This window comes from Callithrix jacchus, chromosome 16, assembly GCF_049354715.1.
Source record: "Callithrix jacchus isolate 240 chromosome 16, calJac240_pri, whole genome shotgun sequence".
NCBI lineage: Eukaryota > Metazoa > Chordata > Mammalia > Primates > Cebidae > Callithrix > Callithrix jacchus.
In genome coordinates this window covers 7,663,430-7,677,891 of record NC_133517.1, presented here as the reverse complement: position 1 = coordinate 7,677,891, position 14,462 = coordinate 7,663,430, and the positions used below count along the sequence as shown (strand labels likewise).

At 37.7% G+C, this 14,462-nt stretch overlaps 1 protein-coding gene and 1 pseudogene across 1 annotated transcript; both read left to right on the top strand.

Annotated features, from left to right (window-relative positions):
• The first annotated feature begins 546 nt into the window (after positions 1-546).
• LOC100397996 (tripartite motif-containing protein 51-like) lies at positions 547-6,789 on the top strand. Its single transcript, XM_002763757.3, has 6 exons — positions 547-957; positions 1,236-1,331; positions 3,017-3,247; positions 3,964-3,986; positions 4,946-5,043; positions 6,293-6,789. The coding sequence occupies exons 1-6, from the start codon at positions 547-549 to the stop codon at positions 6,787-6,789; spliced, it is 1,356 nt and encodes a 451-aa protein (XP_002763803.3).
• Positions 6,790-12,039: 5,250 nt separating this feature from the next.
• Positions 12,040-12,481, top strand: LOC100398352 (zinc finger protein 273 pseudogene; annotated as a pseudogene).
• Positions 12,482-14,462: the final 1,981 nt, after the last annotated feature.

The window sequence follows — 14,462 nt, the reverse complement described above, 5'->3', positions numbered from 1 at the left end:
CAATCCCTCTGGCCCACCAGACACAAATGCAAGTCTGATTGGTCCCCTATCCCATTTTGTTTGTGTTATCTTATGTAAAATGCAGATTTCCTAGTCTTTTTCTGCCCCTTTTGTTTATGTAAAACTGTGCTGCTCAATTTCCCCTTTAAATTTGGGGCTGTCAAAATCATCTTCAGAGAAAGGCTGTCTTTCAGGCACATTCTTAACTTTGGCAAATGAATCCCCTGAAATGATTGAGACTTTTATCATCACTTTCCTTGACTGACAGGTACTTGAACAGATTTGTATTATGCTACAGACAGGAACTAGGAATAGAAGGGATAGTGAGGCATCTAGTCAGTAACGTCTGCTATAAAGCCTGAAGGATGAATATTTCATCCTTATGTGTGAGTTTTTCATTTTTGTTAAAGAAGAAATAGTTTTTGTTCTGCTTTAACTAACACCCTCAAGTAAAGAACATAGAGCTATCACATATCACCACATGTTCAGAAGCTTTTCACCAACCCAGGCCCTCAAATGATGTGTTGCTCTTTCTTCCTCAGGAAGATGAATTCTGGATTCTTGAAAGCCTTCCAGAGGGCACTCACCTGCCCCATCTGCATGAACTACTTCATAGACCCAGTCACCATAGACTGTGGGCACAGCTTTTGCAGGCCCTGTTTGTACATCAGCTGGCCAAACTTCCCAGTTCTTGCTCAGTGCTCTGAGTGCAAGAAGATTACATGGCAGAGACATCTCAGAACTGACATTTGTGTGAAGAAGATGGCTTCCCTTGTCAGAAAAGCCAGTCTCCAGCAGTTCCTGAGCACTGAGGAGCAAATGTGTGGGGCTCACAAGGAGACAAAGAAGATGTTCTGTGAAGTGGACAAGAGCCTGCTCTGTTTACTGTGCTCCAACTCTCAGGAACACCAGGATCACAGACACTGTCCCATTGAATGGGCTGCTGAGGAACGCCGGGTAAGTGTGCCTCTGAAGATCAGTTTCTGTAAAGGATGCGTAATATTTCTGTGAGTATATTTTCTTGGAGATTAGAGGAAGCCATCTCTGAGTCTCTTAAGCATCTCCATTTTAAAGTTTCCTAGATCCAGACTTCCGAGTTTTGACAAACATGAAGGGGAAACGAAACAGTTTTCTCTGGGACTGACTCATCTTTCATTCTGGGCTCCCTCCCTATGTCAGGGTTGAGCGTTACTTTATTGTCTGCACTTGTGCTCCTATTTATGGCTCTTTTGCAGGAGAAGCTCATAAAGAAAATGCAGGCTGTATGGGAAAAAGTTTTTGAAAATTACAGAAACCTGAACATGGAAACCACCAGAACCAGTTGCTGGAAGGTTAGTACCGTATATACTCTACTCTACTCTACCCTCTCCAGGAATTTACAGTGGCCAAATAGGTGACCCTTGAAAAACAGGAACATTATCTCAAACCACAATGTTTCTGGGATTCAATAACAAAGAAAGGAACTGAGAAAAAGTGGCCTAATTTCTTACATAGGATAGTATGACTTGTAGGTAGAATTTCTAAACAAACCACAGATGTTACTCAAAGCATGTTCATCTATATCTATACAACCTGTAGCAATACACCAACAAATACAAGAAACAGCATTGTCACACAGCTGCCATCTGTGCTGCTTGAATAAATGCTGGGTGCCAAGTTATTTGGCATTCATGGAAAGTTCACATGAACCTTCTGAGGGTGGGTCAGTATTAATCTGAATGGTGTTAGGCAAGTAATATTTGGAAATGTGTGGAAAACTTCAGGAGAAAAAGCAACAGTGAAAATGTAGAGAAACAATGAAATTAAGTATCTCAAATATTTAATGTTGAATAATACATAACATATGATGGGAAAAGTGGTGAGAAATGTGGATTTGTGTCTCGAGGGAGACATATAAACATGCCAGAAATATGAAAACTAATATCTAAATATAAGGAGAGCTCTGAGGACTTAAATAATTTTAGAAGTGATTTTCTCTTTGTTAATGTTTATCTTGAGGATGTGATATCTAGTATTAGTTCATTTAAAATATTTCTTTCTCTCTTCTTTACGACTAAATTTTCTAATTTAGTCGTAAAGAAGAAAGAAAGCTTCCTTGCCCTGACATATCTTGACAAATGAGAGAGGCAAATGGTCAACATGTACATATGTGAAATACATGATGTGTTAAATTGTGGTAGATTCTTTGGAAAATAATTATGGAGAGAAGTAAAGAAGAAAAAACAAATCGAGGGACTGGGAATGAGGATTTGTGTTTTAAATATGGTGGTTAGAAAAAACCTCAGTGAAAAATTCACACTGAAACAAAATCTTGAAGAGGAAGGCAAACAGGAGATTCTACATATAGAATAGGTATGAAGAACATAATGGTGTGTATGTGTATATATACTGTGTGCATATATAAATATATACACATATATAACATATATGTATGAGAAACAATTCTAGGTAGAGAATACAACATGTGAAATAATATTTCATTTGTGTTTAATTGGGGGTTGATGAAACCCAGAAAAGTTCCTGTTGCAGGTTAGGGAGCATTTGGATGAGACTAAAGAACATCTTATTAGAATAGTTATGCTGGGTGAAATGCATTGAATTGACGATGCTAATCTGAGGTCATTTTATTATTTTCCATATAATGAGTTTATATAACTTGCCCCGAATATCAGAAATATAGATAATTGTTTCTTATCTTGCCAATACAGCTCTAAATGTTAATTCTTAAGCAAGAACTGTGTTTCCTTTCCATAAATGTGTGCTGGAAGAGAAGAATGCAATTGGTTTTCATTTTAGAAAACATTTTAATCTGTATCAAATGAGTGCAACTGGACACATACGACTATGTTAATCCTAACGCAGGAAAAGGGAACAGGAATAACATTTTGTGGATTCTGAGAATTGGCAGGACTGACAGTTAAAATATTGGATATTCAGGAAACAAAGAGGAATCAGTGAGATTCAATAGGAGATGAAAAAGTAGATTTCTATTTTGACTAATTTATTGCCACTGCAGGATTATGTGAGTTTAAGAATAGAAGCCATCAGAGCTGAATATCAGAAGATGCCATCATTTCTCCACGAAGAAGAGAAACATCATTTGGAGAGGCTGCAAAAGGATGGCAAGGACATTTCTCAGCAACTCAATGAAAGCAAAGCCAGAATGGAACAAAGGAGGGAGATGTTAAGAGGAATGTATGAGGAGCTAAAGGAAATGTGCCATAGACCAGATGTGGAGCTACTTCAGGTACTGATTGACCAGAAGGTATCAGGATGTTGAACATCCATATGCATAGGTGTTTTTCCTCTCTCTTGAATTCTATCTCCCCCTTAATTTTTATGATTTGTTTCCAAAAATACATTTTTGTAATTAATGCCACTTTTTTGGGAGAGTATAGCTCCTCCAAGAGATTCTATCAGACCAAAGGTTGCCCTGCTTTACCACCAGCAACAAAACTTTGTGGAATGGTCAAAGTAACAGCCCAAGAAATATTCTCCATCTTAAGTCAATAGTAAATTTTGGGTTTCTGAAAATGTATAAAATAAAAAGTGATTCATTGACATTTAGATTAATTTGGAGACATGACATGATGGAGAGATTTGGGAATCTAGTATCACATTAATATTATTTCTGGGTCCACTCACTTTGGCAATAGGGCCTAGGGAAGATGACTGAGTAGGTTCTTCATGGTTATGGAAGAGCATAGAGACTTTCTGGGCACCTTCTCCCTTCAGTTGTATAGAGACTGTCTTCAAGACTCAGACTTTAACAGGACATTAATTTATGACAATATAGCAGTCTGGGCTTTTTAATAAGAAAAACAATGGAAAATACTTGCCAGAAGGAAAGATGGTAGGAAAATAACATCTTCAGAAAATGCCTCCAAATCTGACATTGAATGTAGTGGAAGATACATCTTGTGAAAGTAACTAAGTCTTTATATATATATATTTTTTTAACAGGCTTTTGGAGACATAGTACACAGGTGAGTATGTACTTGGATTTCAGCAGATGTTATTTCAATTTCCAGAAATATCAAGCAGAATTTACCATCCTGAAGGCATAAATGATTCAGATATTGGAACTTTTTTTCTGGGTTTGCTCTCCCCTCTGCTACCCCATGCAGTCATCTGTTTTGTTGTCATACTCAGTGATTTTATTAGGCAGGTACAAATAGAGTCCTGCAAAAAGGAAGGAAGGAAGGAAATCTTTCTATCCCTAATTTCCTTTTTGTTGCTCAAAATCCTGCACAGTTGAAGGAGGAATATTAAGTTTTATAGTTGGCAAGTTCGTCAGCCAGGGGATGTTGGAGAGAATAGTGAAAAGTATCTTAGCAGTGAAAAGTGTCGACAGTTTCTTGCTTACATACATTGTGAAATATATATATATACACACACACATATATATATCCTTTTATATATATATAGGTGTGTGTGTGTGTGTGTGTGTGTGTGTGTGTTTCTAAAAAATAGATTAGCTCTCAGAATGTTAGAACTGTGTAGGCTTCTAGGAAAGCTCAGCTATAAAAGACAGATTTTCCTGGCTGGAGCAAGTTTCAACACCTTGACAGTGAGAAGGAAGCAACAGACACAGCAGTCTTCAAATAATCTGCTTTTTCAGACAGAGTTTTTGGGGGATCCTGATGAGGTCGGGAAATCAGAATTTTATTTTTGAACGTTCTCATGGTTTTAAGACTAAGGATACTTACTGATTTGGGCAATAAAAACAGAGATCAGATTGAATTCTGACTCAGACCTCTCCATTATGCTTGAAAATCAGGAATTGTGAAAAAGAAGAAATTTGAAAAAAAAGTGATAATTTTTGAATTAGCAAATATGTGGATTAAAAGGATTCTCATGAAATGTATTTTAAATAAAAGTAGTAATTTTTATTTTGTGTTTACTTTTTGGCTGTAGATGCTGTAACTGCATCTTTCTCTTGCAGGAGTGAGTCCGTGCTGCTGCACATGCCCCAGCCTGTGAATCCAGAGCTCAGTGCAGAGCCCATCACTGGACTGAGGGTCAGGCTCAACCAATTCCGAGGTGAGTGCCAGCCCATTGGCTGAACTCCCCCATCTGTTTTTACTTGTCAGTATCACATGGGTGCTATTTTACCCTTCATCAAATATTGGACTTCTTTTCAGAAGCACGTGAGTGATATGACTCTGCAACCCTTTCATATCTCTGTGTTTACAATTCAACTTATAACATAAAAGTAAAAAATAGTAAAAATTAAATATGTTCTGTAATCATGTGTACCGACTTATATAATGGGTAAAAGAAATGACATAACAAATAAAAAAACTGAATAAATGGAACAATGCTCAGATGGAAGTTTAATATCCAAAGTTAGATTTTTAAAAACTGTACATTTCTTTAGTATATTTCATTTGAATTGTTAGGAATTTTTGGGAAATGTACTTCACTGCAGTTTGTTGGCTATTTGTATACATACTTTTCATATAATGTAAAAATTTGAGTTAATTTGTACAGTCAAAAAACAAATTATTTTATAAAAGTAAAAATAATAATTTTAGTTTAATTTCAACACAAAGGGCTGCATATAAAATCTAGAATTCAGCCCAGAGCTAGCATGGAAGACCATAGAGGGACTGATAAAATGTTTTGCAGATATCTGCTTTAATGCAACACAGATATATAAATTCTTATATAGCTATCTAAGCAGTGCTTGAGTAAGTGAAAATCTTCAGGTCCTTCCCAAAATTATACCACTAGCATTTAAGAATAAGAAATATGTTTTAATAATGATCTTGATTATTATTGAATAAAGGGCATTCAGGGCATTTATTTTATTTTTTTATTGCATTTTAGGTTTTGGGGTACATGTGCAGAACATGCAAGACAGTTGCATAGGTACACACATGGCAGTGTGTTTTGCTTCCTTTCTCCCCTTCACCCACATTTGGCATTTCTCCACAGGCTATCCCTCCCCAGTTCCCACCCCCCGCTGGCCCTCCCCTTTTCCCCCAAATAGACCATTTAAAGTTTTACTTTTATTGTGAAAATTAGATTAAAATGATTTGTTTACATTTGACTCTTAACTTTTGAGTTTTCAAAAAAATTTTTTTAATGTCTGTTTTTAGGGGGTTTTTTTGTCCTATAGAAAATATTGACCATCTCTATACTTTATTAGACATTACAACCAAAATTGTTAAAAACTGTGTCTTCACCTTTCTTGCTAAAGTAACTTATTGTTAGAAAATTATTTCCCTCAAGACTTCTAATTGCCATTTATTTACAAAGGCCTATGCATTTATTTTCTCTTTTACAGTGAATATTACTCTGCAGCCTGAAAGAGCCAATAGTCATATCTTCCTGCATGGAGATTTGAGAAGCATGAATATTGGATGTGAACCTCAGGAGAATCCTCATATCACTGCAACACCTGGATGTTTTCTTGAATGGGGTGCTCAGAGCTTCACTGATGGCAAATACTACTGGGAGGTTCAGGTAGGGGACTCTTGGAACTGGGCTTTTGGTGTCTGTAATGATTATTGGAAAGAGAGGAGTTGGAATGACAGAAGAGATGAAGAGGAGGGACTCTTTCTTCTTGGATGTCTTAAAGACAGTCACTGCACTCTCTTTACCACCTCCCCACTTATGTTTCATTATGTACCAAGACCTACTAGGCAACTAGGAATATTTCTGGATTATGAAGGTAGAACTGTGAGCTTTATTAATGTTGATCAAAGTTCCCTTATACATACCATCTCTAATTGCTCCTTCTCACCTTATATCTGGCCTATCTTTTGCTGTAGTCACTTTTGACTAGAGACTAATTAGAAATGTATCTGTAGGGTGTCAGACCCACTTTATTTCAGGAAGCCCTTTTTCTCATGTCTTATCAAAAGGACACACAAGTTGTAGTTAATTGAATTGCCTTCTAATGTCATCAGAATTTATTATGTTGCCATTAAATATGGTAAAAACACTAAAAACATATTTGGTTCTTTATTCATTCACAAACACAATGGATAGTGTAGAATATAATATATTTTCTGGCTTGTCTTTATTTCTTTCACTGAGTTAAATAATAGATGACAGAGGTGTCTGACTGAAGTCAAAATCAATGGAAGAGTGTAGAGATTTTGTGCTTAATTTAAAAAAAACTTGGACTTGATTTCGTGTTCCTATTGATTGTCTTTATATAATTGTTTTTGTTTTTGTTTTTGATCTGTCACTCAGGCTGGAGTGCAGTTGTATAATCTTGGCTAACTGCAATTTGAATTAACATAAAATAATAATTTTCACTTTGTTGATTGTTTTGCCCTGTAAAATTTCAAGTAAACTTGATTCTTAGTAGTAGCAATATGAATATTGCTTTTGAGAAAGAAATATATTTAGTAAAAAATGTAAGTTGTGCTAGGGGAAATAAATATTTTATCAATAAAGACAGTAATAAGGCCTGCAGGTTCTGGAATATGGCAGAGGCCAGGTAGGTAAAACACAGCAGCCCATCAGCCCACAGGTCTGCAATATACCAGGGCCTGAGTAAGAGCAGAGGGATTCCCTCTGAACCCTATGGCCTTGCAGGTGTGGAAAATCCCATCCGCTAGCCACTTCTTGGGTTCTAGGCCAGTGCCTAGAGACCAACCTTTCTAAGCCCAGGTAGGTGGTGAGGCTCCATGACTGGTTCTAGCATTCTGTTTGGCCAGAGACACTGTGGGCTTGAACTAAGGCAGGTCTGGGGCCAAAAGGAGATACTCACCTCCTGGGCTTTGGTTTCTGAGCTGAAACAGCCTTCCTCCAAGGAAACACTCTCTCCTGCATGGAAATGCAGAATTCCATGCATTTTCCCAAAGGTGGCAGAGGCTCAGCACTTCCAGGGCCCTTACAGGTTCTGCTCATGCCTGGCTGGATGAGCTGGTTGTGCCAGGCAGGAAGGAGGTGCTTCGGGTGCAGGTTCCCAGAAATTTTAAGGGAACCATATGTGCTGTCCACAACGTGTTGAATCCCATCTTGGTCTAGAAGTGAAACCTTAGTTTTTGTTTGGCCCAGAGTTGCCATGGCTACATAGGAAGTCAGGAAAGCAAGAATGGGAGAATGGTCATAACCACACTACTGAAAAGGGCTTTTGTCAGGCAACCCAGAAATCTTTATGTCCAGAAATGTTTCATGCTGTCAAGGAGTCCTGGCAGACTCTTAAGTTGCTTGAGGGAGGTGGTTTGCACATAAGAAAGAAGGAAGAATTTGTCTGTATCATCTTCAGGAGACACTGAGGCTGAGCTCTGCAAATCTCTGAGAAAATTTCTGGACCATCCATCATATGCGGCAGTGACTCTGGAAACCTTGGAAGCTGAGATCCCAGGGCGCTTTTACTGGCTCCATGATGACTGAGCCCTAATGTGGATGAAGTGCTCCACATGCCCTTCTCTTTAGCCTGCTCCAGTTGGTGAGTGAGGAGCCAGGTGGCCTTCTTTACCCTGTGTGCACTGGGAGAAATGCACAGAGGGAGGAGGATCCATCAGCCCATTCGTCCTAGGCATGGGCTGGCCTTGAAAAGGTGTCGAGTGGCCCTGGGGTGGTCCCAGCACCTGTCTACTTTCTTGAGATATCTGAACTTTGTGATCATCTCCTTCAGAGCCAACAGACCCAGAGGAGTCCAGTCAGAGTCAGTTCTTAGACCTGGTGGGTGTTGTGCCCAGGCCCTGAAAATGCTCTAGAACCTTAACATTTTGGCACAAGAAGAGCCAAGGCAATGAAAAGGCTTTTGCGAGAATCTCAAGAGCTCTAAATTGTGGCATTGAGGATTCTCAGGGCTGGCAGAGGAGAACCCAGAACTGGAACCCAGGAAGAATTCTTTTTTAAAAAGCACCAATTAAACATAGTTGCTGAACTTGTATGGCAGAATCCCAGAAATGCCTCTGAGGCTGGGCTCTGTGGTCTCTGGCTACAATTTTGATCTTAGGGACTAAGATAATTTCTACCATCTTTCGTCAATGAGGCAAAATAAACTGGCAATAAAAAGATTAACCGGAGAAAAAACATACCTATCTATCCATGTGCACATGTACAGCAGAGCAATGTAAAATATAAAACTCCAAGATGAGCAAAATGTTTGAAGCTTAAATACTCTTCTTAGAGAAAGGGAAGTAAGGGGTATAGGCAATTTTAGAAGGAGAAGGAAATGATTATTGGAGAAGTGAATGGGCCCAAAGAAGAGAGCATAGTTTATATATGATTCTCATCGGAAGCCAAATGGGATTGAATACCATGCAATAACACGTGATGAAACATTTCTAGTGTGGTGACATTCCTTGGTTCTCCTTCCTATGAGTTTAAACTTCCCTAGTTAATGAGTTTCCTCATTATTCTTTACCAGAATTTTTATCTCTGTGCTTACATTACCTGCCTGTTCTTGCAAGTTGTCTACTTTTCCCATCAGAGCCCTCAATATATTAATCATAATTTACTTTAAATCCTATGTTTGATAATTCCAAGAACAAACAACAACTACAAAAAAAAAAACAAAGCATCCTGTTTCTTCCCTGCCAAAGCTTTCTTAGCAGACTTTCCTATCTGAGAATATCTACTATGTCAAACATAATTACCAAGGATGATTTTATCCAATATCTCTTAAAGATGACTTTAGGTGATGCAAAGAACAAACATTTTAAAAATTTAAATAATTGAAAACTGGAGTGGTGCAATTTTTGCATAATTTTCACTGTAGATTCCATTGTCTGTGGCTGTTGAGAGTTTCAGGGAGAGTTGGGAAGCAAAATTGGCAGTTTCCCTCTAAGACCACAGTATTCTTGATGAATGCAGTGTTTCATGTGTTCTAGATGAGAACTAGGAACACTGACAGAGACACCCACCATGCCATGTTTAGGGCATCTACATGTCTTTTTGATTCACAGTGAATTTTAAAAAAGGATCTCTTCAATCAAATACTTGAGAGCTCCAGCTATAATACTCAAGTGCTCACTCCCAGATCCTAAGTCTGTAAACACAGGGTATAGAAACTGGGACTCTAGGTTAAAAAGAAATGACCTTATTAGACTGGGGGCAGAAAGCACACAGAGTCACATCTTGAACCATCTCTGAGTAGCAAACAACATTAAATACCTAGAAATTAAGCAAAGAAGTGAAAGATATCTATAATGCAAAATATAAAAGTTTGATCCAAGAAATTGTATACAAAACAAAATAGGGGAAGATATTCTATGTTCATGGATTGGAAAAACTGACATTGTTAAAATGTGCATATGAGCCAGAGCAATCTACAGACTTAATGCAATTTCTATCTAAATACCAATGACATTCTTCACAGAAATAGAAAAAAAAATCACAAAAGACCCAGAATATCCAAAGATATTATAAGCAAAAAGAACAAAACTGGTAGACTCACATTATATGACTTCAAATTATACTAAAGATCTATAATAAAACACTATGCCACTAGCATAAAAGCAGACACATAGACCAATGAAACAGAATAAAGATCCCAGAAACAAATCCACACATCTACATTGAACTCATTTTTGACAAAGGTGTCAAGGACATACACTAGAGAAAAGACAGTCTCTTCAATAAATGGTTCTGGAAAAACTGGATATCCATATGCACAAGGATGAAACTAGACCTTAGTCTCTTATCATATAAAAAATCAAATCAAAATGGATTACAGACTTAAATCTATGATCTCAAAGTATAAAACCACTACAGAAAAACACTGTGAGAAATCTCTTGGAAGTTGGACCGGGCAAAGTGTAATACACCCAACAGACACACAACCAAAGGAAAAATGGGTTCACATCAATTTAAAAGGCCTCTTTATAGCTACATAAACAGTCAACAAAGTGAAAAGACAACCCACAGAATGGGAGAAAATATTTACAAACTACCCCTCTGACAAATAATTAATAACCAGAATATATAAGGAACTCACACAACTCTGTAGGAAAAAATCTAATAATCTGATTTTTAGTGGGCAAAACATTTAAATAGGCATTTACCAAAGGAAGACATACAAATGGCAAACACACATGGGAAAAGGTGCTCAACATCATTGATCATTAGATAAATGCAAATCAAAACTATAATGAGATATCTTGCCCCAGTTAAAATGGCTTTTATTCAAAAGACAGACAATAACAAATGCTGGTGAGCGTTTGGGGAAAAGGGAACTCTCATACAACGTTTTTGGGAAAAGAAATTAGTAAAAACACTGTGGAGAATGGTCTGGGGTTCCTCAAAAAGCTAAAAATAGAGCTACCATAGGATTCAGCAATCCCACTGATGTATATACCCAAAAAAGGATATCAGTATATTGAAGACATAACTGCACTGTCATATTTATTGCAGTGCTATTCACAATAGCCAAGATTGGTAAGCAATCTAAATGTTTATCAGCTTAGAAAATGGGGTACGTATACACAATGAAGTAACATTCAGTCATAAAAAAATGATATTCTTTCATTTGCAACAACATGATATGTGACAAAGCAGACATAAGGCTGCAGGTAAAATAAAGTTTGATGATCAGCTGACTCAAAAATAAGAATATTAATGTGAATTGCAAGTTTGGCCTAATATAATGGTAAAAGTCTTTAAATGTAAAAGAGAGACTAAGAAGGGAGACTGAGCACTGTGATGTGAGGGAGTTTGTTGGTTTTTTTAATTTATTTTTCATTTAGAAACTCTCTCCTTTAAAATAAAATTTACTTTAGTTCAGATATACAACACTCATGAGGTATTTTTATGTGACTCTCACTCTTCTAGGCAATAAATATTAGGTAGGAGAATATAGAACAACAAAAAGTGTTTTCTCAATAGTGAGCCCCAGTTCTATAGCAGTGCAGATAATGGGCATTCTATACAGGTGATTATAAATGTGCTGGTTGTGTGTGTGTGTGTGTGTGTGTGTGTGTGTGTGTGTGTATTTACACATTTATTTATAATTTGGTGTACAATAATGTGACTATTTTTTAAAGTTTATGATAGAGTTTATCGAAAAATATTTTGAGTGTTTGACATCTTGTAAAGTAAAAAATTTAAAAATAGAAAAGAGCTCTCGTCTTCACTGGTCTTTGTTCTCTGCTCCTGGAGATCCATCCTCTGAGGCCCCATGACCTGCGGTATGGGAAGATCCACAGCTAAGACTCCAGGACCCCCTGGCAGCCGAGAAATGGGACCATTGACATTTATGGATGTGGCCGTAGAATTCTCTCTGGAGGAGTGGCAATGCGTGGACACTGCACAGCAGAATTTATATAGGAATGTGATGTTAGAGAACTACAGAAACCTGGTCTTTCTGGGTATTGCTGTCTCTAAGCCAGACCTGATCACCTTTCTGGACCAAGAAAAAAAGCCCTGGAATATAAAGAGATGTGAGATGGTGCCCAAACCCTCAGGCCTCTGGAAGAGTAAGACCTCTCACAGAATGTGGCTAAAAGGAGTTTGGGATGATTACAGATTATATGTTCTCATTTTTCTCAAGACCTTTGGGAAGAGGAGGGCATAGAAGATTCTTTCCAAAAAGTGGTTTTGAGAAGACATGAAAAATGTGGACATGATAATTTACAGTTAAAAATTGATTGTACCAATATGGATGAGTATAAGGTGCACAAAGAAGGTTATAAGAAACTTAACCAGAGTTTGACAACTACACAAAGCAAAGTACAAAAGGACTTAGACTCCCACATAATAATAGTGGGAGACTTTAACACTCCACTGTCAATACTAGACAGATCAACCAGACAGAAAATCAACAAGGATATCCAGGGCTTGAACTCAGACCTGGAGCAAGCAAACCTGATAGACATTTACAGAACTCTCCACCCCAAATCCACAGAATACACATTCTTCTCAGCACCACATCACACCTACTCTAAAATTGACCACATATTTGGAAGTAAAGCACTGCTCAACAAATGCAAAACAACTGAAATCATAACAAACAGCCTCTCAGACCATAGTGCAATCAAGTTAGAACTCAGAACTCAGAAACCACCCCAGAACCGCACAGCTTCATGGAAACTGAACAACTGGCTCTTGAATGTTGACTGGGTAAACAATGAGATGAAGACAGAAATAAAGAAGTTCTTCGAAACCAATGAGAACGAAGACACAACATGCCAGAACCTCTGGGATACATTTAAAGCAGTCTCTAGAGGAAAGTATATAGCAATAAGTGCCCATATGAGGAGAATGGAGAGATCCAAAATTGACACCCTATCGTCAAAATTGAAAGAGCTAGAGGAGCAAGATCAAAAAACTCAAAACCCAGGAGAAGACAAGAAATAACTAAGATCAGAGCTGAGCTGAAGGAGATTGAGACACGAAAAACCCTTCAAAAAATCAATAAATCCAAGAGCTGGTTTTTTGAAAAGATCAACAAAATAGACAGACCACTAGCCAGATTGATTAAAAAGAAAAGAGAGAACAACCAAATAGATGCAATAAAAAATGATAAAGGGGAAATCACCACAGATTCCACAGAAATTCAAACCATCATCAGAGAATATTACAAACAACTCTATGCACATAAACTAGTAAACCTGGAAGAAATGGATAAATTCCTGGACTCCTGTGTCCTCCCAGGCCTAAACCAGGAGGAAGCTGAAACTATGAATAGACCAATAACAAGGTCTGAAGTTGAGGCAGCAATTAAGAGCCTACCACACAAAAAAAGCCCAGGTCCAGACGGGCTCACAGCCAAATTCTACCAGACACACAAGGAGGAGCTGGTACCATTCCTTCTAAAACTATTTCAAACAATCCAAAAAGAGGGAAGCCTTCCCAAATCATTTTATGAGACCAACATCATTCTGATACCAAAACCCGGCAGAGACCCAACGAAAAAAGAAAACTTCAGGCCAATATCCATGATGAACATAGATGCAAAAATCTTCAATAAAATATTGGCAAGCCGATTGCAACAGCAAATCAAAAAACTTATTCATCATGATCAAGTAGGATTCATCCCGGGGATGCAAGGCTGGTTCAACATACGCAAGTCTATAAACATAATTCACCACATAAACAGAACCAAAACCAAAAACCACATGATTATCTCAACTGATGCAGAGAAGGCATTCGACAAAATTCAAAAGCCGTTTATGCTAAAAACCCTCAATAAACTCGGTATCGATGGCACGTATCTCAAAGTAATAAAAGCTATTTATGGCAAACAAACAGCCAATATCATACTGAATGGGCAAAAACTGGAAGCATTCCCTTTGAAATCTGGCACTAGACAAGGATGCCCTCTTTCACCCCTCCTATGCAATATAGTACGGGAAGTTCTAGCCAGAGCAATCAGGCAAGAAAAAGAAATAATGGGTATTCAAATAGGAAAGGTGGAAGCCAAATTGTCTCTATTTGCAGACGACATGATAGTATACCTAAAAGACCCCATTGCCTCGGCCCAAAAACTCCTGAAACTGATAAGCAACTTCAGCAAAGTCTCAGGATATAAAATCAATGTGCAAAAATCA

Coding starts and splice junctions, on each gene's coding strand:
- LOC100397996 (XM_002763757.3), top strand. CDS start 547: ATGAATTCTGGATTCTTGAAAGCCTTCCAGAGGGCACTCACCTGCCCC. Junction 958..1,235: donor GGGCTGCTGAGGAACGCCGG/GTAAGTGTGCCT, acceptor GCTCTTTTGCAG/GAGAAGCTCATAAAGAAAAT. Junction 5,044..6,292: donor CAGGCTCAACCAATTCCGAG/GTGAGTGCCAGC, acceptor TCTCTTTTACAG/TGAATATTACTCTGCAGCCT.